This window comes from Trichosurus vulpecula, chromosome 3, assembly GCF_011100635.1.
Source record: "Trichosurus vulpecula isolate mTriVul1 chromosome 3, mTriVul1.pri, whole genome shotgun sequence".
NCBI classification, from domain to species: domain Eukaryota; kingdom Metazoa; phylum Chordata; class Mammalia; order Diprotodontia; family Phalangeridae; genus Trichosurus; species Trichosurus vulpecula.
The window spans coordinates 86,026,733-86,052,664 of record NC_050575.1 but is presented as its reverse complement, the minus strand read 5'-3'; the positions used below and the strand labels follow the sequence as shown (position 1 = coordinate 86,052,664).

The window sequence follows — 25,932 nt, the reverse complement described above, 5'->3', positions numbered from 1 at the left end:
CCCTCTTACCTTGCCTGTTGCTTCTTTTGGAGTTGGGTGTTGAGCATGGGGGGATACCCCAAGGCCGTTTCCTTATGGTGCTCTCTCTCTCTTACCCCCTCACCCCTAGGCATGAGTGCTTTTGAACAGCTGAAGGCCAAGCCCATTCCCTTGCTTTCTGCAGAGTCGATGTCCTGAATCTGGATGATTCTGAAGGAAAATACCCCCTTCTGTTTGATGGCCGGAGACCTCAGGGTTTACTGTGGGAGGGAAACATCTGGATTTAACTTTTCTGAAAGGAATTAAGTAGAAGGTCTGAAAGCAACTTTGGGGAAAGGAAGAACCTACCTGTTTACATTTGTTTGCTTCTCTATATTAATGAAACTTCTAGCTGTCTTTGGTTGGTAATGATCTCATCCTCAGACCATCTGCTGCCAAATGGATCTAATCCCTCAACACTACAGGCAGCCAGGTTGCCAAATCCAAACGGGAGATTGTCATAGCCATGTGAAGCTTTAACCCTTCCTAGCCTGGATTGGATCCAACTGCTTGGAGACTGCCCCACCTTCAGTTAAGGCCTGGTAGTAGACTTAAAAGGATGATTCATGGGATTCTAACTGGCCAGGATGTTAGCAATTCTCCTAGGGCCCCCAAAGACTTGAGAACTAGAGTATAAAACTACAGGGGCTTCAGATAAATTTGGGGCAACTGCCTCTTCCTCTCTCCAATACTGGGTGGAAAAACAGGGGAATTATTAAAAGAATAAAATAAGTTGTCCAGTTTTAATTGGGGCTTGAACAGTTTCTGAAGGAAGGTTTTCTGATCTTACAGGGAAGAAAGAGGACCTTTTTAAGAAACTTGCTATATGACAACTGACTTTCCTCAATGACTCTTCAGGCTGACCCAGTTCTAACGTCATACTTTGTTCCTAACAGAAGAGAAATACACCGTCATTTACCCATATACCGCTCGAGACCAGGATGAAATTAACTTGGAGAGAGGGGCCATGGTGGAAGTTATCCAGAAAAACCTAGAGGGCTGGTGGAAGATCAGGTATTCTTCCCTATCTCCCTATGACCTTAGAGAGGGGATTTCTCATACTGAATGACACTACATGAGACTCTGTGTATGATGACCTATGGGGGTGAAACTTTCATGATGATTTCACTGACATCTTTTCAACCTGAGTCCTGAAAGGAAGTATCTCTTATGTGCTTCTCTCCTTCATCATATTCTTCCTTGTAAGCCTGTAATAGACAATCTCATCTTCAAGCATACACAACCACAGATTAACAGAACTAGAAGAAATCTTAGACTCTGACTATAGATGTTTCTCACAAATGGCAATTCCATTGGAAACTGCCATTTATTTTCTTTTTTGTTTGTTTAATATTTTATTTTTCATATAAAAACAATTTTTGACATTTGTTTTTAAAATTTTGACTTCCAAATTCTCTCCCTTCCTCCCACCCCGCCCCACCTCATTAAGACAAGCAATTTGATGTGGGTTATCCATGTGTCATCATGCAAAACATATTTCCATATTAGTCATATTGTAAAAGAGAACATAGACCCCCCCCCAAAAAAAAAACTCAAGAAAAATAAAGTATGTAAATAAAGTATCTGTATTCAGATATCACCAGTTCTTTTTCTGGGGATAGATGGTATTTTTAATCATAAGGTCTTCAGAGTTGTCTTGGATCATTGTATTGCTGAGAATAGCTAAGTCATTCCCAGCTGGTCATCTTACAATACTGCTGTTACTGTGTAATGTTCTGGTTCTACTCATTTCACTTTGCATCAGTTCATGTAAGTCATTCCAAGCTTTTCTCTGAGAGCGTCCTGCTCATCGTATCTTATAGCACAATAGTATTCCATGCCATTTATTTTCAACCCCACTTCAAGTAGGGGACACTGCATAAGCCTAGCCACAAATCCCCTGTGCGTGTGAATATGCAAATATATAAAAGGCCTCTGATTTTTATCAGTGTGGAAACATCTCAGTGCGCAAACTCCTACTACTGTTTCAGATTGCAAATCATATATGACTTAGTAGATAAGTCAAAGAGAGTTGATAGGCCCATTGAGGTTAAGTGACTTGACTAGGGTCACGCAGGGAATAAGTTCATGACTCCACCTTTATTCCGCACCATCACCATTCACAGAGAAGAAGGGTTTGCTTCTTTGCTATGCCGCTACCACAACCCCTGTAATTTTCCTTATAATGAATTGCTTTGCTTGTTGCTAAGCTCTCCCTTCAGACTGTAAGCATCTCAAGGAAGGTGCTTATTGCCTTGGTCTCTGTCTCTCAGAGCCTAATAATAATGTTATTACCGTTACTGCTGTTGAATTTGTATGGCACCCTGCTTTATAGAATATCCTCGCGCTCATTCTCTATAATGACAACATGAGGTCAGTGGGACAGTTATCATCATCCCCATTTTACAGGCAGGGAAACTGAAACACATAAAGGTCACATGACTTTCCCAAAGTTACAAAGCAAGATAGCAGCAGCACCAAGATGTCCTGACGACTCTAGGTCTCGACCTCAGCAATATTGCTGTGCATCATTGTGCTAGGAAGAGACATGTTATCATCCCAAAAGTAAAAGCCCTTCCTTCCCCAGAGCTCTGACTAGGCCTGGGAAAGAGAAAGCAAGGGAGGATGTTTTTTTCAGAAGTGATACCGTTCTGTAAAGAATTCTCCCCTACTGTACAGAAACATTGCTTTTCAGCTAGAGCTGGCACAAAGCAAGTTGTCTTTCCCCTATGTCAGGCCAACCCAGAATCCATTAAGTAGTAGAGGTGGTATCAAGTGGCACCACACTCCCCTTTCACCAGCCCAGGTCACTCAGACTTCACCCCAACCTTCTTGACAGTGCTCATTCCCTTTTTCCTCTCCTGCTGTACACTAACACACCACCCCCTTCCAAAGGGATCTCAGAATCCCTGCTCCACGTTGACCCCTAGGCCTGTTCCCTATTAGCCATTGCAACCCAGACCAGAGTGGGGCACAAGGAAGAGACAGGGAAAACCCCTTCGGTTCGGACTTCCCACCCTGAGAAGTCCACACCCCAGTGTACCCAAGGGACTTCAAGGTGATCTCCAGGCTTTTCCATTCCCCTGCATGTGTTGTCTTGTTGTCTTGATCTAATTAGAGTGCCAACTCACTGAGAGCAAGAACTATCATCGTTTTCTTTTTCGTTTAGCATAGTATTTGACACATAGTAAGCATTTAATACATGCTTTTTTCATTCATTCATTCATCTTCATTCATTACCAGAAAAACTGATAGTATCCAGTCAGCCCCTCCCTTTTTGGCCTGGATTTTATTTAAAAATTTTCATCAATATCCATTAATGATATTAATTTATAATTTTTTTACAACGGTTTAAGTTTTAAGACTACATTAGTCTCATAAAAAGAATTTGGTAAAGTGTTTTCTTTTTCAGTTTTTGAGAATAATTTGTATCGTATAAATTCTTTTAAAAGTTTGATAGAATTCACCTGTAAATCCCTCTGAACCAGGGCTATTTTAACATTAAACCCATTTCAGTCCTCTGATTCTTGTGCCACTGGCCAATCACACACACACACACACCCTTGCTTTTTCTCAGATGGCTTCCCGGGGTGCAACAGCTAACCTATGCTGCCCAGTTATTTGTTTGCTCCCTGATGGAGAAGAACATTAGCACAATGACCGATGTGATGAATGGTTTTACCTACAGAGCTTATAAGTTCTTCTTGACTTCTTTTCATGTTTTCCTACTGTTTGGCTTCTCTGTGGGGATTGTGCCCAGTACCTAAGTAGGTGTTTGACAATGGCAGATGCTTACCAATGAGTGGCATCACATTCTTATACCTAAGTTGATAGTCAGGAATGGAGATATCTGTGTAGCTTTAAGACGTATTTGGGCATGAGGGAGAGGAGGCCTTGATTTTCTTCAACCTGACCTGACCCCACAGTCCAAACTAGACAGAAAATATGAAGCATCTCTTTAGCTGGGATTCAGTAGCAATTAGTGTAACATGGTATCTCTGAGCACATAGGCACTCAAACACTTGTTGGCTGACATATTAATAAGTTTGTTCCACCACTTTCTTCTTTCTCTTCTCCCTGCTTTCCCTCTGTTCTTACTTTTATCTCTCTTGCTTCATCTTCTGCAAATCTGTTACTCCATTTTTTCTTCCTCTTCCTTGTTTCTTTTCTTCCTTGCCTGTGCCTTGGCATTGGCACACAAGATCATTGATTGGCACACTTATCAAGGCTAAAGAAGTCTGCCCTTGCACAAAAGAATACTAGAAGACATCTCTTTCCATATGAGACTGTTCCTGATCCCCTAGCTCCTAGTGACTATCCAACCCCATCCCAAAATCATCTATCTATTTTGTATATATGTGTTATACAGTATACAACTTACCCGGTACAAAGTAAAATCATTAAATGCAATGACTTGCACAATAAATCTTAGAACTTTTAACACCCTTCAAAAACAAAGTCTGACTGAAAAAAAAAAGATAATTGGGTGTTGGCATCTAGAAGGCATAGTACTTCCTCTCAGCTGCCAAAAAAAAAAAAAAGGAAAAGAATTTACTTCCCAGAACTCGTGCCATGATGGTAGCTTTAACTAGTGTTTTTGGGACAGGAAGAGCTCAGGATGGGCGAGGGTTATGCTGGTAAGCAAAATATAGTGCTTGAGTTGTTTAGTTTGTCCTCTTAATAAAACTGGCTCAAGCCAAATCTTTTGGAATTAGTCAGCAGTGCCCTTGGGAGTTGGGGTAGAGTTTGGGAAGATTGGGAGAGGGAGGCTTTAAGTTTTGCTGTTATTCCAGTAGGTCCAAGTTTGCAGGGTTGCTCCCTCAGAGACTTTATTTCTCCCAAGACATTCTGTCCACAATTCAGGTAATTGGCCACTAAGAGAACTTTAGTGCCTTTCTATGTATGACTTGGGTGTAACTTGGCATTTTATAACATGAAATCCCATGGTAGCCTGTGATTCCTTCAGTCCAGAACAAAAACAAAATCCCTTGACTATATTTTTCCATTCAGAGGAATAGTCCCTGGAATGAAAGAGGGCTCTTTTCCTCTATTCACCCATTTAAGATGAAAAGATATTCTCAATACAATATATGTCGATCTTCTTCTTGACCTGCTTCCAGTTTTTAAGAAGTCTGTTTTTTTTTTTCTTTTGGATGTCTCTAAACAGAATACAGCCAGGTTTTTAATCTGAGGTTTTGTCCACTGCTGAGTCTAAACTAATCATCTTTACTCACAGAAGGACCTTGGGCAAATGGGATCAATTCCATGTCTTCACCTTCAAATTTATTGGATTGCCATTTGGAAGGCTTACAGTGACTTTCTGTGTGCACCAATTACAGGGACTGGGTCGGCCTCTGTAACAGAGGGAGTCAAACATTTGTTCAATTTATATTTGGCTGTAAGTTGAAAGACTGACTTCTGAGGACCTCAATCCTTTCATAGCTTAATGAAATGAAGCCGGACCGAGAGCCCCATTACATGCTTTGCTTCAGGCGCTGGACCAACCTGTCTATCCTACAAGTACAATGTTAATAGTAATAAATTTTTACGTTTTTATAGCACTTTACAATTTATAAAACATATTATATATATTACCTAATTTGATCTGAATTAGGAAATTGAGTATTATTATATTCATCTTACAGGAGGAAATTCCATCACAGAAAAATTAAATTATTTATCCGAGATCATTCAGGGTATGCAGGTCATAGAGTGTAAGGGTTGGAACCTGAACCAAATGTCTTTTGCCTGTAAGACCCATGTCCCTTTTTTATGCTATATGAGGCATCTTCTGAGCAGTAACAGTTTTTCTCTTGGTTCCTAATGACTATTGCCTCTTATTCTCATCTCTTTATTTATTATTATAGTTATTGTGTTTAAATTATATATTTCTTATTCTCTTATTATCATCTATTTATTTATTATTGCATTTATTGTGTTTAAATTATATATTTCTTATTCTCTTATTATCACCTCTTTACATTCATTGAGTTAATTTATCCTTTCAGGCTTCTAGCCATTAGGATTTGAGGTGAATTTAAAAAGTTAGAGAAGCTTCTCCTTTGGCACAAGGAAAGTGTAATGTGAGCTCACTGAAGATATTTCTTTTCCTAGGTTTCAAGGTAAAGAGGGCTGGGCCCCTGCCTCCTACCTGAAAAAAGGCAGTGGAGAGCTATTTGCTCAAAAGCTGAGCTCTGGGTCACCAGCCCATTCGTGCACTGTTGATGTGGATGGCATTTCCCGGCAGCAGAACTCAGCAGGCAGAGAGAAGGATGTACTCAACAACCAGAGAGATGGAAGGTTTGAGAGCCGTCCAGGCCTAGATGGTGACATCAAGCAAAGTGAGTGGATTGCCAGCAGGATAAAGAGAAAGTTTGTCCTATTCAGTTCATTCTAATCATAATTACTTCATAATGTTTAATGGATTTTTTTAATGCACTGTCATGGGCCTTATTTTATTTAAACCTCACAATCCTATTAATATTATTATCCCCATTTTTCAGATAGAAAAACTGAGATTTTGAGAGGTCACATGGTTAATGGCAGAACCAGAATTTAAATCCTAGTTTCCTGTTTTCTGCTAATTTCACTGCCCTTTCAAGGACCACATCTAAAAACTTCTGTGTGCCTTATGAAGAGAGGATTTAGTTACAGAAAAGACATTAGAGAAGAAAGGTCCTTCTTTGTCCTAGTTGGTTTCAGTTAAGTATTTCTGCAGGTTGTTGTGTTGTTGAAAAAAAAATCTCTTAGCTTAAACCAGGGCCATCGCCTTACTAGGGCATATAGAAATACTGCCTCCATTTGGCAATACCTTGATCCCAGATGGACTATTTCCTTCTTCCCATGTATTTTTGGTTTTATGTTCTTGATCACCATTTCCTGACCCTATTTATACAAAATTCTTGCATTGATTGAATGCAAGCCAGTGAGGGCAGGGACTGTTTAATCTTTATCTTTGTTTTTCCTGCACCTAGCACAGTATTGGCATATATACTTGCTGACTGATTAATTGACTTTTATCTGACTTCTAACTACTGAGAATCTCCTTTCCTCTCATAGCCACAACCAGTATTCTATTCCAGTTTGGCTGTACTGAGCAGAGAAAACACTGTGGTCCTAGATCTTTGGCTATGCTGGTCAGGGTTAAGGATAAGGGAAGGAGAGAAGGATGCATGGAAAGTAATGTACCTCAGAATGTTGGAGGTCAGAGCACAGGATATCTTAATGTCAAGACTGAGGTGGTGGATCACAGACCTAGAGCTGAACAGACCTCAGAGGCCTTTTATAATAAGACGAAGAAGGAAGAGGAGGAGAAAGAAAAGGAAGGAGAAAAAGGGAAAGAAAGAAGATGTAAAGGAGGAGAAGAAAGAAAAGGAAGAGGAGGAAGAAAAGGAAAAAAGGAGAAAAAGAAAAGGAGAAGAAGAGGTAGAGAAGGAAGAGGAAGAAAAGGAAGGAGAAAAAGGAAAAGAAAAAAGAAGAGGTAGAGGAGGAAGAGAAAGAAAAGGAGGAGGAAGAAAAGGAAAAAAAGGAGAAAAAGAGAAGAAAAGGAAGATTACCAATTACTTAATATATATAGTCTCATTTGATCCTCACAATAACTCTGTAAAGTTGGTGCTATTATAGAACTAAAGAAAATAAGGAACATTCTCCAGGGCCACACATTCAGCCTCAGTTCTTCCTAAAAATCTGTCCGCTACAGTGCCTAGCTCCCTCTAGCTTCCTCATGTGAGGAGACTGAGGCCCAGGGAGGCTAAGTGATTTGCCCAGAGGCAGGTATGAAAGCATGGTATTCTATCCTCCCTTCCAATTAAATTTTAATTCTAAATTTAATTTCCCTTAAGTTTTATCTTACCAACCATATCTACGCTGTAGCACCCATTCAGAACATTGCTAGATAGTGCTCTCCAGTCTGACCTCCTCGGAGAAGAGTCCTCAGTGAAAATGGCACCAGTCTCCAATGGTCCCTGTCAGTGTAGGCCCTTGAAGCTTGGTATTCACAGGGAAAAGGTGAGGCCTTTCACCTGTGGAGACCAGTAGTTTCTCCTCCTCTCAAGCATACTGGGAGTGGACCTTTTCTCTCTGCCTTCCACAGCTTTTTCCTTACTGCTGGAGTGGGAATTCCAGAAATCTCTTTCATTTCAAAATAGACAAAGGTTCATGATGGTAGAGGGGCATGAGCCTGAGTTGAGAGAGAAAGTTCAAGGGAAGGGTATGAGTGATCGTGCAGGAGATCATTGATTGTTCCCCTAATTGGAGTTTCTAACCTAAAATTCTGAATAATTTAAAATATTTTCACACTCTAGTTGGCATTGTAATTATTTGTGTGCACATCTTATTTTACTCTTTGAGGCTCCTTGAGTATTAGCAGCTCTGTTTTCTTTCTTTTTTTGTTTTTTTAAACTTTATACCTTCCCTCTGTACATTGTACCTAGTTGGTGTGCAATAAATATGTGTTGAATTGTGGGTACTGCCTTTTGAACTGGACTGCAATAAGACCATGTTTCTCCACAGGATCTCCAAAGATGAGGCAGAGACCCCCTCCTCGACGAGATATGACCATAGTAAGTAAAACCCTTGCCCTGGCTCTTATTTGAAAGGCTTATGTTGTAGGACAATCTTTTATACTTAACATATAGTTTTTATATTCAACAGAGCATCTTCACAGGCATTATCTCTCTTGGTTCTCACAACAGTTCCAACAATGGCCATACTAGGTATAATAGATATTATCATCCTACTTGACATTGAAGGAAACAGGTTCAGAGACAATAAGTGATTCGCCTGTGGTCACACCGGATATTAGAGACAAAGTCAAAATCAAGACAGAGATGCACTTTTGACTTTTAGGCTGGGTCCCTTTCCAATGGATAAAATATAAAATATGTAATGTTGTACCTCTCAAGATGAACAAAAACCAAATCTTGGACAAAAAGATTCTTTAATGCCATACTAGTTTCCTCTGTTTATGTTCTGATTGTTGCCTCCAAGCCAATAGAACATTTTCTGATTTCTTTTAAGAGAAAAAGGGAAAAAAAGGTTCAGTGTAGCCCTAGAGTTCCTTTAGCTTTCCACGTTTCCCCCACATACCCTCGGTTGAAAAGCTTCTGATTCACTCATAAGATCAAAAATCCAAGGTGTCTCTTTAGAGCCAGGTCATATTTTAGTTGAATCCCACAAAATTACCTATTGTGCTTAAACTTTCTAGTAATACACTTTACATTGAAGTTAGTTTTGTGTTTAATTCTATCAGCCTCGGGGTCTGAACCTGCCAAAACCCCCTATCCCACCCCAAGTGGAAGAGGAATATTACACCATTGCTGAGTTCCAGACAACTATTCCTGATGGAATCAGTTTCCAGGCAGGACTGAAAGTTGAGGTGAGTGGACTTGACCTTCCCTTCCTACCTCCAACCTTCCTTTTCCTCCTCTGACTTCTCCTTCCTTCCTCTGTTCTCCCCTCCCATCCTCTCACCTTCCTTCCCTCTTGCCTGAACAATTCCCTGAAATTTCTCTTTCCCCTGAATACTTTTTCTCATCTCTCTTGATGACTCTAGAGATTTTATGTAGATACATGCTTGGAAATCCCTTGATAGGTGGGAATAACAACAAAGACCCCTTGCTTGGCAGCTGACATTATAGGTGCCGGAGTTGACACTTGAGACAGGCCTGGTATAATCATTACTCTGTGATGAGGACAGATTGACCCAACTCTCCAACAACACAGTTGTTAGAGTCAGCCTCTACCATCCATCCATTGCCTCCTCTTCTCCATTTTTCTCCATCATGTTCATCATCTGAAAATGAGAACAGCAAGTGGACAACTTGGCACGCAGGTTCTAAAAAGTTCTTTCTCTCTCTCTGTCTCTCTCTCTTTCTTCTGTCTCTGTCTCTTTCTGTCTCTGTGTCTATCTGTGTCTCTGTTTCTCTCTCTCTCTCTCTCTCTCTCTCTCTCTCTCTCTGTATCTTTCTGTCTCTTTCTGTCTCTGCCTCTCTGTCTCTGTCCCTTTCCCTCTGTCTCTCTTTCTGTCTTTTTTCTCTCTCTGTCTCTCTCTGTCTCTCTGTCTCTCTGTCTCTCTCTCTCTGTCTCTCTCTCTCTCTCTGTCTTTCTCTCTCTCTCTCTCTGTCTCTTTCTCTCTCTGTCTCTCTCTCTCTCTCTCGTCTCTCTCTCTCTCACACACACACACACACACACACAAACCATCACAGGTAAGAAATATGCAGAAAGAAATGGCACCATGACAATTATTCTTGTCGGTTCATCACTTCCCATCATCATCAACAGTTGAGCAAACATTTCTTAAGTAATAACTTTAATGCAAGGCATTATCAAAAAACAAATAAGAAAAATATAATCCTTGCCCTCAGGGAGCTCCTGCTCCACAAAGAGGCAAAACCCATTTGTGGTAACTGCTCTTCCTCCCTGATTCTGCAGAGTCTTCAACGAATCCAGCTTCCGCTCCAGTGGGTACCTTGGGCACTAATCTTTCTCATTAGAAAGAAATCTTATCTGTGCCCACCACAGATTATTTAGGAGAAGAAGTGTGAGGAGTAGGAAGAAATTATACCATTTTTATATCTATTATCAACTTTTTACATTTCCAAAGTATTTCTAAATGTTTTCTCATTTAACCCTCAAAAGAAAGCTACTATTATCTCCATTTGAGATATGAGGAAACTGAGACACAACTGGTAACTGAGGCCAAGTTTTATAGCTAGTAAGTAGCAAAATGGAGACCGGAACCCTCAGAATCACTTTACAACATTATACAGCCTCCCTGTGTAAGCAGCATGTCCTCCATGTAGATTATTTTCTTTGGCTGGTAGAAGCTAAAGTCCTCTAAGCAGCACCGTTTCTAACTAAAGAGAAATGTATTTGCAATTATAAATAATCATTTTGTTATAAAATTATAAATTATAAAATACAGCCTATAGGCAGCTTAACTGGTACTTCAAAGTCTATTATCTGAGACCTGGAAGGTTCACAAGTGACACCAGATCCATATCTATAGGCCTTAATAATCTCTACCAACTTCCTGTCCTATATTTTGAACTGCCTGCTGGTCATTTTCATCTGAATTTCCCACCATAACAAAAAATTAACATGTCTAAAATCAAACTCCTCTCTACCCCTTTACTAGATTTATCCTACTGACTGTTTCTGTTATAGGAACTGTCATTTAATCACATAAGCGTAAAACATCCCAGTGATCTTTGACTCACACAATAGTATCCATTTTCCTTCAAACTGTTTCTTGCATCTTTCTCTTCCTTTCTAATTTCTCTGCAAAGTGAGGCTGGTGACTTTGCACAGCCCTCCCTCACTCAAATCAAAGCCAACTGCAAGTCATGTTATCATCTCCCTGATGTCATGGTCCTCTTCGAGAACAAAGGACAAACACAACCTGTGAGTAGTCCTATGGGTTCCCAGCTGGTTGGGCAACTCAGCTCTCCCTTTTCATCACCCTCTCCATCTCCATCTCCATCTCCTCTCCAAAGGAAGGTAAATTTTGATGGCCAAAAGCTACGTAGTTAACTTGAGGTTTACAGGCTAGATTTCTTTCTCAAAGACCAAACCTTAAACCCATTTCACTCTGGAGCACCATTTAATGGCTATTTTTGTGGGCCTCAGAGTAAATGTAAATAGTAACTATTTCTCTTTTGGCCAGCAACCCTGAGGGTCCTCCCCTCTCAGTTTGATTTTTTTTTCAATTAAAGGGGCCACTCCTTGACTCACTAATTAAAGAGGTCTATTCTCTGAATGGATGTTACTTCACTCAGTGAGAACCTGAAAAGACCTTAGCCTAAAAGGGCCAGGGTCTCTCATTGATCCTGGGCCATTTCCAGTCCTCCTGATCTATATCTGAGCACTGAACCCAGATGGCTCTGGAGGAGAAAGTGGGGCTGGTGACCTTGCCCAGACCTCCCTCACTCAAAGTCATGTCATCATCTCCCTGATGTCGTGGTCCTCTTCGAGAACAAAGGACAAACACAACACAAGCCACCACCTCAGTTCAGTTGCTAAGCTGTAGCATGGGCAGTAGCCACACCCTGGGTCAAACCATCTCAGCAAATGGCCTAAACCAGGTTGAGGGTAACTAACAGGCCTCAAACCTCTTGGTGAGTTAGAAGGATGTCTACCCCAAGCATGTGAAGACTTTCCCCAGCAGGATGGTTAGATGAGAACAATTTGTTACGAAGGCCATGAAGGTGGCTGAAACAGGCACTGTGGAGCGCTTAGAGCTTGGTCAGACATCCAAGATGCCAAGGTCATCCACTGCATCCCTGGCCATTACCAGTTGTCTTGACTTTTGTCCTGCCACTGGATTTTGATGACTCCAGAAGAGAGAGTGAGGCTGACAGCTTTATATGGCTCTGTCTCACTTAGATCCCTCTCACTCTCAAGTCAAGACATCGCCCTCGTGACATCATTGGTCCTTTTCAAAAGTGAAGGATGAACAACACCTCTTCCTTTCTGATCCCACTGTTACCATACCAGTTCAGGTTTTCATTGCCACCCCTGCCCAGATTATCACACAGGACGTTTTACAAAATAAGGCCCTAATAAAATTGATGTGAGCTGAACTTGTGTCACAGATCCCTTTGGCAGTCATAGGTGAATTCCCTAGACCCCTTCTCAGAATATTATTTTTAAATACATGAAATAAAATGTATAGAATTGTAAGGTAAAAAAAATCATATGAAGTAGTCTTTCAAGTATTTTTTCCTTTTTTATTAATTTACTTTTAGTTTTCAACATTCATTTCCACAAGATTTTGAGTTCCAAATTTTCTCCCCATCTCTCCCTGCCCACCGCAAGACAACATGCATTCTGACTAGCCCTTCCCTGAATCTGCCCTCCCTTCTATTATTGCCCCCTTCTCTTATCCCTTCCCCTTCTATTTCCTTGTAGGGCAAGAAAGATTACTATACTCCATTGCCTGTATGTCTGATTTCCCAGTTGCATGTAAAAAATAATTTTTAACATTTATTTTTAGAACTTTGAGTTCCAAATTCTCTCCCTTCCTCCCTCTCCATCCGCCCTCATTGAGAAGGCAAGCAATATTCAAGTATTCTTAAAGCAAGTTCTTGGGTCTCTATCTGATGTCTCTGCCTCCAGAGTCTCCTCATTGTAGCTCATCTACCACACCCCCTCCAAGTTCATCTCTCTAAAGCACCACTTCATATTTTCCCCTGCTCAAAAATCTTGGACTCTACCATAATCCGTGGAATAAAATTTAAATATCTGAGCCTGGCATTCAAGGCCCTCTCTATATTCTAGCCCCAAGCAGACATTGCCTCATACTTTCTAGTACAAATCCTATGCTGCAGCCAATGTAGAATACTCATTTGAGCATTGGACTTCTTTTTAACCTCCTTGTTTTGATTCATGCCATGCCCTTAATCTAGAATTTGAATGCCCTTTCCCTCTTATTTACCGTTGGAGACCCAACTCGTCCTTCAAGGCCTATCTCAAATGCCACCTTTTCCAAGATGCCTTCCCTGATCCATCCCTTCCTCCAAACCACTCTTTCAGTACATGATGCTAATAGCTATTTATCTCCGTCTCATCTCTACTTTTATATTGTAAGGTTCTTGAGGATAGCGATGGCCTCTCATTCTTCTTGACACGTGATAGACAATAAATAATTGTCAAATCAATGAATGAATGCCAGTAGGCAGTTGTGACATATTTCCTGGTGAATCTTTGATCTCTTTCCAAGCTTTGAAATGTGGTCATGGTATCCCAGCTGTATTCCCTTTGTCCCATATCCAAGAGAATAGGAAGTAGGACTTCCTGTATCTTTATCCTTCCTAGGGTTCTCCAGTGCTAACAACAAGATTTGAGGAACTGGATATATGACTGCTCATTTCTTCCAGTGGGTCAGCCACAAATATCTAAAACAGTAGGCTAGGAGGAAGAGATCAGTAATATACTTCTGTATTTTGTGGAATCTGTGATCTCATCAAAGGGATGTAGTGATACCAATCACAATTTACGCATCCATGCCTCCTCATCTTGTATGAGTCTTTTTTTTAAATGTTTTTATGTCATTTATGCTTCACAATATATCCTCCTCCACCACCCCCCAGAGTTCTATCCCTTATAGTAAAGAATAAGAAAAAAATGGGGGAAAGCAGTTCAGCAAAGCTAGCCAACCTATCAGCAAACCTGGCATTGTGTGTAATGGTTCACACCCATAATCCACCTCTGCAAAGAGGAGATATATTCTCATACCTCCTCTTTAGGACCAAGAATCTTGTAAGACTCTTGTCTCTGTTTTCCCACAAATCCTCCAAGAAGACTCACCCAATGTTCTGAAGACCTTTCTCTAGTTCTGTCTTTTTGAAAAATTGTTTTCAATTAAGCAAATAATTTAAAACTAAATGGTGAACATCGGCATGATGTTCAGTAATTAAATTTGCTTAATAGCGATTTGCAAATGAATTATTAAATTCAACACAAAATATCAAAAACAACTTTCTAGTCACACCCTTTAAGCCTCTGCCACGATATTTTTATCCATTCTAATTCACTTTTCCAATTATATGGTAGTAGTTAATAGGGATTCTGTTGCCCGGTTCTGCTTTTTCATTTTGCATTATTTCATAAAGTTCTTTCTAGATGTCTTTGTCTTCATAATTGCCAGTCTGTGTTTTTATAACCGTTACCCTTTGTTGGACACTTGAGTTGCTTCCAGGTTTGTTTGGTTCTTTTAAGTACTGTGAAAATTTCAGTAGCTCCCTTATTCTTTGTTTTTAATAACTTTCAGGATATAGTTCCAACCATGGGATTAATGGATCAAATGACATGATTGTTTTTGTTGACTTTTATTGCATAATGTAAGATTGTGTAAGTTGGAAGTTCCACCAGCAGCGTATGAGTGTTTTGTTATTGTTCACTCATTCAGCCATGCCTGACTCTTTGTGACCCCATGGACCACACTATCCATGGGGTTTTCTTGGCAAGGATACTGGAGTAGTTTGTCATTTCCTTCTATGACGGCAGACAGACATCAAGTGACTTGCCCAGAATCACATAGCTAGTAAGTGTCTGATGTCACATTTGAACTCGGGATTTCCCAACTACAGGACCAGAGCTCTGAGTCATCTAGCTCATTAAGCATGAATGTACCATACCTATTTCTCTACAATCTGCCAGCAGAATTTCTTTCTTTTCTTTTTTCCTTTTCTGTTTTTGGAGGACACCAGGATTAAGTGACTTGCCCAGGATCACACAGCTAGTGTCTGAGGTCATATTTGAGCTCAGATCCTCCTGACTCCAGGGCCAGTACTCTATCCGCTGCACCACACAGCTGCCCCTAGAGTTTCATTTCTTAAAATTATGCTTACCAATCTGATGGCCGTGAGATAGCCATTCAGATTTGTTTAAGTTACATCTCTTTGATTATTAGTGAGGTTACAATTCATATTTCCTATTTTGAAACTTGTTTGTTCATATACCTTTTGGCGTCCCATAGGGTTCTGTCCTAGACCCCCTTCTATTCCCTCTGCACACTACTTCACTTGGTGAGCTCATCAGCTGCCAGAGATTTAATTATTAATTTGTTGATGACTCTCAAATCCATCTTTCTGCTGACCTCCAGCCTCACATCCCCAACTGCCTTTCAGACATCTCAAACTGGATGTCCAGAAGACATTTTATAGTTAACACATCTATTACTGAACTCATTATCTTTCCCCCTAAACTCTCCCCGCTTCCCCCAGATTCCGTAGGTACCACTATCCTCCCAATCCCGCAGGGCCACAGCCTAGGTGTCATCTCCAACTATGTCACCAATATCCCATCTGTTTCCAAGGCTTGTCAGTTTCACCTTTGTAACAACCCCCTTCTCCCCTGTAACACTAGGCCCTCATCAACCCATACCTGGACAGTAGCCTGGTGGTGGATCTGCCTACCTCACGTCTCCCCCCACTCCAATCCATTCTCCATTTCAGTTACTAAGGTGAATTTCCTAAGGCACAGACCTAACCAGGTCACCCTTCCCTTCCACTCAGTCACCTCCACTGGTTCCCTATCACCTCCAGCATCAAATACAAAATCTTTAACTTGGCTGTCAAAGTCCTTTATAACCTACCTCCCTCTCAACCCCACGCATCCTTCCAGTCTTCTTATACCTTATAGCCGTATGCTCTTCCATGCAGTGATACCGTATCAGCCTCCTTGCTGTTCCATGAAGACATTCTCTCTAGTCCAGAGATTTTCTCTATTTGTCCTTTATATCTAGAGTGCTCTCCCTTCCTATCTCTGTCTACCGCCTTCCCTAGTTTCCTTTAAGTCCCAATTAAAGTTCCATCTTCTGCAGGAAATTTTTCCCAACCCCACTTAATCCTAGTGCCCTCCTTCTTTTATTTCCTATTTGTCTTGTATGTAGATTGTTTGTACATATTTGTTTACATGTTGTCTTTCCCATTAGATTGTAAGCTTCTTGAGGGCAGAAACTGTCTTTTGCCTCTTTTTGTATCCCTAGCACTAGTGCTTGACTCATAGTAGGCACTTAATAAATATTTATCGACTAATTGACTTAAATTTTTCCATCCTGGACTGGAAATTATCTTTGTAATTTTTTTTAGCTCTTCCTTACATAATTTAGATAACAGGTATTTAATCTGATATTTGTCTCAAATATTCCCCCCAATCTGTTGGTGTTTTTTAACTTTTAACTACATAGTTTAATTGTATGGAAATTTTTTATTTTAATGTAAATAAAGCCCTTCTACCTGGTCCCAAAAATTCCTTTTTCTTATTGAATAGAAAAAAAAAGTCTTACCCCTCAACAGCTGAGGCAAATACATTATTCCATTTTTTATCATCTTTTTATAGTTTGGGTTTTTTGTGTGTTTTAAGTTTCTCCTCCAGATGGAATTCACTTATATATGATGTGAGACATAAGCATAAATCTATTTTGCTAAATTGCCAACTGGCTTTCCCAAGTACATTTATTAAATAATGAATCCTTCCTCTAGCTTTTATTTGTATAGATTTATCAAATACTAATCTTTGGTATGCCTATAGTTGCTGTCTAGATTCCATTTTATTGATCTATTTCTGCATTTTCTTCTGGTACCAGATAGTTTTATGACAACCACTTTGCAATATATTTTAAGTCTGGACCTCCTCTAGTTCTCTTGACATTAAAAGAGTACACCAGTGGAGTATGTGTGCTATCCATCAATTGTCCCTTGCTCTTTGCATATGGCTGGCCCATATCCTTTTCTGGTTATATATATATATATATATATATATATATATATATATATATATATATATATATATATATATATATATATATATATATATATATATACATATATATCTGTTGCCATCTTCTTCCAGGCTCACTCCTCCTTCTGTTGTGCAGCTCTTGGTGTAGTATGTTATATTCTACTCATATTCAGCTCTGACCTCTCCATTGCCGGTAATAAATTGACTGTGTTGGGGTTTTTCTTTTGATTTGATACAATTTAAAGCATCTTTTCTCAACCCAAAATCTGCCTTGTCCTGCTAACATAAATATGCCATTTACTTTTTTCTGTGCTGTCCTCAGTAACTTTAGAATAGCAGCTCAGCCTGGCTCAAGGATTAGGAATTAGGTGCCAGAATGGGGAGGGCATTTATGGAGGAAAGAAAGAGTAGATCCTTTGAAGTTTCTGAGTTTTAAGAGGTAACATCATTTGGTAGTCAAAGTTTTGTGTATGGTAAAAATTTGCAGCAGATTGGTAGCTAGGAAATACTTCAAATGATGGAATAATGATCATCAAAATTCATTGAATATGCATTTTGTTTGTACTATTTCTAGCCCTCCATATATTCATTTTTAGGTTTAAAAACTTCATTTGTTCCTCCCTAATGAATAAATAATGGAAACTTCTCATGAGTTATGATGGGAGGAACGTATTATTACTTGCATACAATGGGCATTGTAGTATCAAGTTAATAGAATGTAATCAGATTAATAGAATAGAAATGCCTTGAGGGCCAGAACTCATTTTTATTTTATCTTTGAGTCTCTGAGGCCTGGTGCAGTGTCTTTACACACAGTATGTGCTTGATAAAATGTCCATTGAATTAAGAATATTTGTTGTCCCGTTTTCATTTTTCCACTGCACTGGTCCTAAAGCTGTTTATTCATGAGTCTATTAACTACTAATTAATTGACAATGATATGCATTCCATTTATTTTAGTCAGTCAGTAAGCATTTATTCATGCTACATAATGTATAATGTAGCATACTGTGTGCCAGGCACCAGGGAAACAGAGATAGGAGAGAAACACCTCTACTGAGGTGTTGCAACGCGTTCATAAATAAGTAGGATATATAAAAATAAGTAGAAAGTAACACCAACACTCCAGAGAATCAGGAAAGACTTTTTGAAGGATGTTTTGCTCTAACTAAGCCCCCAAAAGAGCTAGGGGATTCTTTGTCCTACCTGCCTCTGTATTATTGGGGCACCAGTCACTTTTCTACATAGCTTACATGTACAAGGCTATCTTTTTTTTTGAAGGGGGGAAGGCAGGGCAATTGGGGTTAGGTGACTTGCCCAAGGTCATACAGCTAGTAATTGTGTCACGTGTTTGAGGCTGGTTTTGAACTCAGGTCCTCCTGACTCCAGGACTGGTGCTCTACTCACTGCGCCACCTAGCTGCCCCAAGGGCTATGTTTTGTTAGAGATACTCCATTAATATCAATTAAATTAATTTATGTAAAGTAAATCCTGTTGCTTCCCTGTATCAACTATAAGATCATAAGTAGGTTCAGGAATTGGGAGTGGAGAGAGACGCTCCTTTTAGATCAAATTGAAAATATTGTCAAAGGAAGACATTATTTTCAAGGGAGGGATTGAAATAACAGGCAGTTCTATGGTAAATTAGTTCTGTGCCGCCTGGAAGCTACAGTGCCTTGTAACAGTTCTCGATTCCCTTAAAGCATTTTTTAAAATTTCAGCATCTCCTCTCTAGTTAAGTACCACCCCCCCCCCCCCACACACACACACACACACACGCATGCACAGAATCCTGGGCTCTAAGATTTCCCCATGCCTACACATGCCCTAATTCTAAAGACACAACTCCTAATATTTTGGTCCTATTGGAATCTCCTTTAAGGCAAATGGTTGTAAAACCATTGTTACTAAGTTTATCTGTTCTTTTATACTTTCCAGGTGATTGAGAAGAACCTAAGTGGCTGGTGGTACATCCAAATTGATGATAAGGAAGGCTGGGCCCCAGCAACATTCATTGACAAGTACAAGAAAACGAGCAATGCCTCAAGACCCAACTTCTTAGCTCCACTGCCTAATGAAATGACACAGCTCCGCCTGGGGGAGGCCGTGGTGGAGAATCACACTGGCCCTGAAGCAACTGGCCCCTCTCGGCCTTTGCCTGAAGCACCACACAACGGCATGGACTGTGGCATACCTTGGGCCAAAGAATGGAAGGGTAAGGAGGGCCATCGGAATGTCTCTTTAGATATGGCTGCATCAGCCGGGTATGAGGAAATCTCTGACCCAGACATGGAGGAGAAGCCCAGCCTCCCACCACGGAAGGAGTCCATCATCAAATCGGAAGGGGAACTGCAAGAGAGAGAGCGGCAAAGGATGGAGCAGCTCAGAGGGTCCCCCAAGCCTCCTGGAATGATTTTGCCCATGATTCCACCAAAACACATGCCCCCACCAAGGGACAACAAGAAAGCAGAGCTGAAATCAGATAAAGGCAAAGTGTTCCAACAGAAAAATGAAATGGGGCTAGAATGTGGGCACAAAGTGCTAGCCAAAGAGGTAAAGAAGCCAAACCTCCGTCCCATCATCAAACCCAAAGCTGAACAGCCTGAAGACAAACCTGAGTCTTTTACCCAGAATCCCTTCCTGAAGTCTAAACCTCAGGTTAGACCAAAACCAGCTTCTTCCCACAGGACAGAGCCTCCTCAAGCTGAGGACAGATTGGACATCTGCAACCTCAGGAGCAAGCTCCGACCTGCTAAGTCTCAGGAGAAGTCATCAGAAGAGGAGAATCACCACCCAAGTGGAATTCACGATGGCTCCTTCAGCAACAGTTTGCTCTCAGGAGAGGCTTCCAGCAGGCCTCTGGAGCGAGCCATGGTAGACACCAAGCTCACACCTAAACAGGACAGTCTCACGGCAAAGGACATTTCCTCTAAAGTCCCCCCAAGGCCAGCAAAGACGACTGATCCTATACCCAAGAGTAGCCCTACCCCTCCCAAAGAGTCACCACAACAGAGACCAGTAGTACCTCCTCGGAGGCCGCCACCTCCCAAGAAAACCTCTTCCTCTTCCAGGCCCCTTCCTGAGACCAAAGTGCCACATCGAGAGGTGAATGAAGTCAAGGCTGCTCCAGCTCTTGGCCGACCCATGCTTGTCCCTCCAAAGGCCAAACCTTTCCTGCCTGGTCCAGGAGGCCAAGAAGAGGTCAAAGCAAAAAGTGGGCTCGGGCCAAAAGCAGCAACCAAGCTAGGAGAGGTGAGGGAGAAGCCAGCTGCTATACCTTTCCCTACTGCGGAAGTCCCCAAAGATACACTATATGTGGCTATGGCTAACTTTGAAGGGGATGAAGAGACCAGTGGCTTCCAGGAGGGGACTGTGTTTGAAGTACGTGAAAAGAATAGCAGTGGCTGGTGGTTCTGTCAGGTCCTAAGTGGAGCGCCTTCTTGGGAAGGCTGGATTCCTTCCAACTATCTAAGAAAGAAGCCATAGTTCCCATTGTCCTTGTAGGATCTATCCCACCAAGATCTCCATTGGTTTTACCTGGGTATTTAATTAGCTTCTTAACTTATCGTTTTCTACAAGGCTTTAAAAGGAAAAGATACCAGAGTGCATTGGGCTTTCTCTTGATTCCTAAGCAGGAATGATCATGGAGAGTACATCCCCCAGCCTCAGTGCAATTTAATTCAGTTCCTTGGCAGTCATCCCTCTTATAGGAGATTCAGTCCATCTTCAATGGTAGTCTCCAGGTCAAATGTCTAACTCTGCTCCTATTCCTCAGTATCTCCATCTGTAATATGAGGGGATTGGATGAAACGAAGGTCCCTTCTATATGTTTTCAGTTACCCATAGAAATTACTGCTTTAAGTGGTGGAAATGGGTTCCTGTAGCTCTCACATACATAGTATCCAAGAACCAGGAGCTACCGTTTCCCCAGATTGTGCTAGTATCTAGAATTTAACTAGCAAAGACACTGGGATACCAGATCCCAGAGCAGACCTCTGAGCACCAAAAAGTTAATCAGCCTTGATCAGATATGAAGCCAGGCCCAGTGTCCCAGGGTAGGCCTTGCTGTGATTCCCCTTTCGCATGACCCAAATTCGCCTTCTCCTTTTAGCCTTTCCTAAAAGGCACTCGTTCCCAATTTTGTTGTTTGCAGAAATACCTGCTGCCACAAAGGCCCTGTGTGCTTTTTCTAATCTTGACAGGTCTTTCCTTCATTAAGGTTATGGTCATATTTGACTTGGTGAGGAATAACCTTTACTCACATGCCATGGAAGTAGAAGAGGACAAGGACAGAAGTCTGCTAAACCTGCCCCTTTTTCCCTTTCTTTTTTTGTTTGTTTTTGCACTCTTGAGAAAGCTTTATGTCCTAGAAGGGTGATTCCTACCCTCGGGCAGCACAACATTCAGTACATGCTTTGGACATCCCTTTATCCCAGGGTAACCTAGAGCTGCTATCAGCCACCTTTTTCTTTCAGTATGGTGCTGTTTAGATTTGGGAATCTGTCCTTCATGGACAGCCCAACTCTAATTGGGGAGTAGAGGAAAAGAAGGCCCAAAATAGGAATTGATGGCTAGCTGATGCAAGCTAGGGCGACAGAGCCATTGGACTCCCAAAAGCTATGAGAAAGGGGTTCTAAATATTCCTTTTTCTACACTGATCACAAAACCCTCCCCCGCCACACCGTCCCTTTCTCTACTTACCACTCCTTTTTCCTGAATGTTTCTCTCAATATCTCATCCTGATTGTTCTTTAGGATTCCAGGGGGAATAGTTATGTGTTAGGTCCACAGCAACTCATTTTTTATATGATGATAGGAAATGATCCTAGCTTAGTGACGTTGGCAAGGTGAAAGGCCGGGATTCAGTAACTACTGCAGCAGTTGGTGGTGGGGTTGGGAGTGGGAAGAAGAGATAAGGGAAACCCCTGAATGACTAGCCTCACCAATCCCTAGCCCAATCATCAATCAGAAAATCCTCCTTAAGTGCCTACTTTGTCCCTTGTGTTATGTTAGGGGCTGGGAAGACAAAGGCAAAATAAAGCAGTCCCCGCCCTTAAGGAGCTTACATTCTGTTGGGAAGTCAACATGTACAAAGAAAAGTATACACTAAATACAATGTCATTGGAGGGGTGTGGTGATGGGGCTGATAGCTGGGGATATTAGGAAAGACTTCCTATAAGAGGTGAGGTGACATGGAGCTGAACTTTGAAGGAAAAAGGAGGGGGGTGAAAGTTGCCCTTTATTCAGTCCATTGGATGGTGGCAAGAGCTTAGTCTGACTCCCACTAATGCTCTGCTGCTCTCAATACCCCACATCTGTAAAGCATCGAGTTTTCCAGTGTTTTTGCATCTGTTATCTCACTTGGCCTTCACAACCTCGTCAGTGAAGTTGGGCAACACTTACCCCACTTGACAGATGAATCACAGAGTCACATTTTGTTAATGTCACCCAGCCAATTTGTGAGATAACCAAGATGAGGACCCAGCCATCCTAACTAGTAGTCCAGAGACAAGACTGTCTCAGCCTAAAAGAAACGAGGACTAGGCAGCATGATTTCTTGGAAAGAGTGATAGGTTTGGAATCAGACAACTTGGGTTTGAATTCCAGCTCTACCAGTTAATACTTCTGTGAACGTGGGCAAGTCATTTAAGATCTATATGCCTCAGTTTCCTTGACTGTAAGAATGAAGGGGTTGCACTAGGTGATCTTTAAGGTACCCTCCAATGCTAAATTTGTGATCCCAGGACCTCCTGTGGAAGGAACAGAAGGGGCAAGGGCTCCAGGTGACAGGGGATACATTTGAAAGCAGGAACATACTTTCCTTCCTATGGCTTATTTCTAGGAACAAGCCAGCACTAGACTGCCCCTTTCATTGTGTTAATGGCCGTTTTCTTCAGAAGACAACTCCCCATACACATTTTAGATTAGAAAGCTATGGGTACAAAAGTCCATTCTCTAATCCTTAATACTTCTAAATGTGTTGCTTTGTTAAAGAAGTGGCCATTAAAGGCCCTTAGATAGGAAAAAAGACTTTAATTCACATTTTCCCTGGATTCCACCATGCATGTTAATCTCATGTCCATTATTCATCCCTTACTCTTAAGGGATGTGTAGCCCTGGGGAACCTACCACCTAGTGCCCTGGGACTAATAGACTTGAGTGTTTCTCCCATTCCTGACTAGCCCCATCTAGCACTGTCCTCAGAAACCACTTGAGAAGATAAGCAGAGAATACAGAATCCTCGAAACTCTGAGAATAACCTTTGCAAGTCTGAGCACCCAAATCCCCTCTGTCATTCCTAGACCCTAGTTATCAGAGAAAGGAGCTACATCAAGTTTGGTCGGGGTTGAGCTAATTTTTTAATAAATGTTCCTTTTGCTAGCTTACCTTATGCCTTCCTGAATTTGGCTTCGTTTTGGAAAGGAAAACCACATGTTTTGTTCCAGTCTTGCTTCCTAGTTTCATTCATCCATTCACCTAATGTTTACTGAGTGCTTATTAAATGTAAGATACCGTACTAAAGCACTGTGGCAGATGCATATGTGAATAACACCCAAATCCTCGGCCTTAAGGATCTTCGAGGTTTCTGCCAACCTAAGGTGGTTTGACTTCCTGTCACAGTCATTCTGCAGCTGGTGCCTATCTAGGGGCAATTGGGCCACCTCCCTCTTCATCTGTGTTCTAGGGATTTAATTGCAAATTGAAGTCATTGCATTGTGTGGTGATCCTTACATCAGAAGCCATATTTCCTTACTTTCTGCAGCAGCCTTTCAGTTTGAATCTATGGCCCAGGTCCTCATTTGTCTTTTCTCTTTTGTTTCACTGATGGATACTTCCCCAAACAGGTGGAGTTCAGTGTGATCTGATGCTATGACTGAGGTCTTTTTCATTCTTGCTTGATGACATGTTTACATAATCCCCTGGGATTATTGCAATAATTTCAAGGATCTGTGATTTAGGGTGGCATGGGTACCCCTCTGCTGCCTTGGAAGATGTTCTTCGTGAGCTGCCATGGCTGAAAAATCCACCATGCTTCAGTCTCCTGGGTGATGAGCCTCTTGTAACATAGCAAAGCCGATCTTCGGATCAAAGACATTCATTCTGTCAACAAGCCTCTTTGTGACTTGCAGAAAATGGTCAGCAGTTGACTCAAAAATGCAGTCTTCAGTCTGTTGTGAAAGATTCAGAAGGGCTATCAGCAACGTTTTTATGAAATCTTTTTTTAAAAAAAAATCAAATGAGCATTAATCTTATCATAGAGACTATACATTCCCTACACCACCCAAACAGGTCAAAGGACAAGTTAGCTTCTTGCATAACCTGATATCCTGCTCTGGACCAAAATTCCAAGCTAAATGCCAACTCAAGAGACACAGAAATGTGATTGGACTTCCATGTCCCGGTTTACCATACCACACTATGTCAAATAACAGATCTGCTGTACTAAAACTTCTTGGGAAGAATCTGCATCGTAGAACAACCAGTTTATCTTTTAGCCTCAATCTTAATACCTCTGTGACAAGAATATTTTCCACATTAAGTTGTATTCCCAAACAGTGTTGTACAGGGGAAAGAGAAACAGATTTGGAATCCAATACCTGTGTGACCTTGAGCAGCTCACTTAACTTCTCTGGCCTCAGTTTCCTCTTCTGTAAAAAGAGGACATTGGAATAGATGACCCCCCCCCACAAGGTTCCTTCCAGCCCCAAATCTATGATTCTGTGATCCTGTACCCCCTACTTTAAAGAAAGTAGGACCTCTATCCTTGAGTAAGCTATTTCTTTTAGTGTTCGGGCACTGGGGGATATTAGAAGTCTATTGAGCTCCATGTCTAGCACATCTGTAAGATACTAAGCTGGATCTGCTCCAGTAGGGACTCTTCCCGTTTGCCTCATGTGATTTTCAAAGTGGAGCTCTTAGATTTGTTATCCCTGAGTGTATAGGGCACAAACAGCCCTCTTATGATTCTCTTGCCCCCAAGAGCAAACTCTCCACAAGAAAACCAATGAAAGATGGAAAACAAATTGCCATAAAGTTTATTTTAAAAAGGTCATGCCACAAATCACATAAGCACGATAGTGGCAGTTGTGGTTCTTGGCCAATCTGCCACTACGTGGTAGTCAGTGAGTATTTTGTTCCTCCCGTTCACCACAGAAGTAGAAGGCACAGTTCCTGCCTCCCAGGAGCTTACGTTAAGATGTGGTCAGGACCACATGGAAAATATGCAATTCATGTCATGGCTGCTGTTCCCTTAGTCTAATTCTGCTTTGCTTTGCTTTCCTTACTACTGCTGCTGTGTCTAATTGATATTGAGTCCCACTGAATCACACAGTAGGGTCTTTCTTCGCTCTTCTTTTGACTGTTAAGTTGGGTACCAAACAAGACTTTTAACCTGCAGCTTTCTCCTGGATTCCTTAGATCTAGTTTCCCAGGCTCACCTCTTCTAGACTTATATATGCTGTGACCAGTCGATAATACCAGAGACCAAAGATTGCCTGTTACCAGACTCTGAAGTCTGATTTGGTAGGAGAATGATGAGTCATAGAGATTGCAGTGGCCACATTGGCATCATTGATATAGTGTTCGATGCCATGAGAGCTGCTGCATCCTTTGACTTGGTAGAGCTGTTCTTAGACCTTCCTCCTACTCCCAACCCCAATCCCCTGGCAAC

The 25,932-nt window shown here is 41.3% G+C and overlaps 1 protein-coding gene across 1 annotated transcript in view; it reads left to right on the top strand.

Moving 5' to 3' along the window:
* SH3PXD2B (SH3 and PX domains 2B) overlaps positions 1-24,938 on the top strand; it is a 123,006-nt gene extending 98,068 nt beyond the window's left edge. Inside the window, exons 9-13 of the mRNA XM_036750406.1 lie at positions 915-1,032; positions 6,133-6,359; positions 8,530-8,579; positions 9,269-9,394; positions 19,201-24,938. Coding sequence (XP_036606301.1) covers positions 915-1,032; positions 6,133-6,359; positions 8,530-8,579; positions 9,269-9,394; positions 19,201-20,748 — 2,069 coding nt within the window. The 3' untranslated portion in view covers positions 20,749-24,938. The remainder of the gene's footprint in view (positions 1-914; positions 1,033-6,132; positions 6,360-8,529; positions 8,580-9,268; positions 9,395-19,200) is intronic.
* Positions 24,939-25,932: the final 994 nt, after the last annotated feature.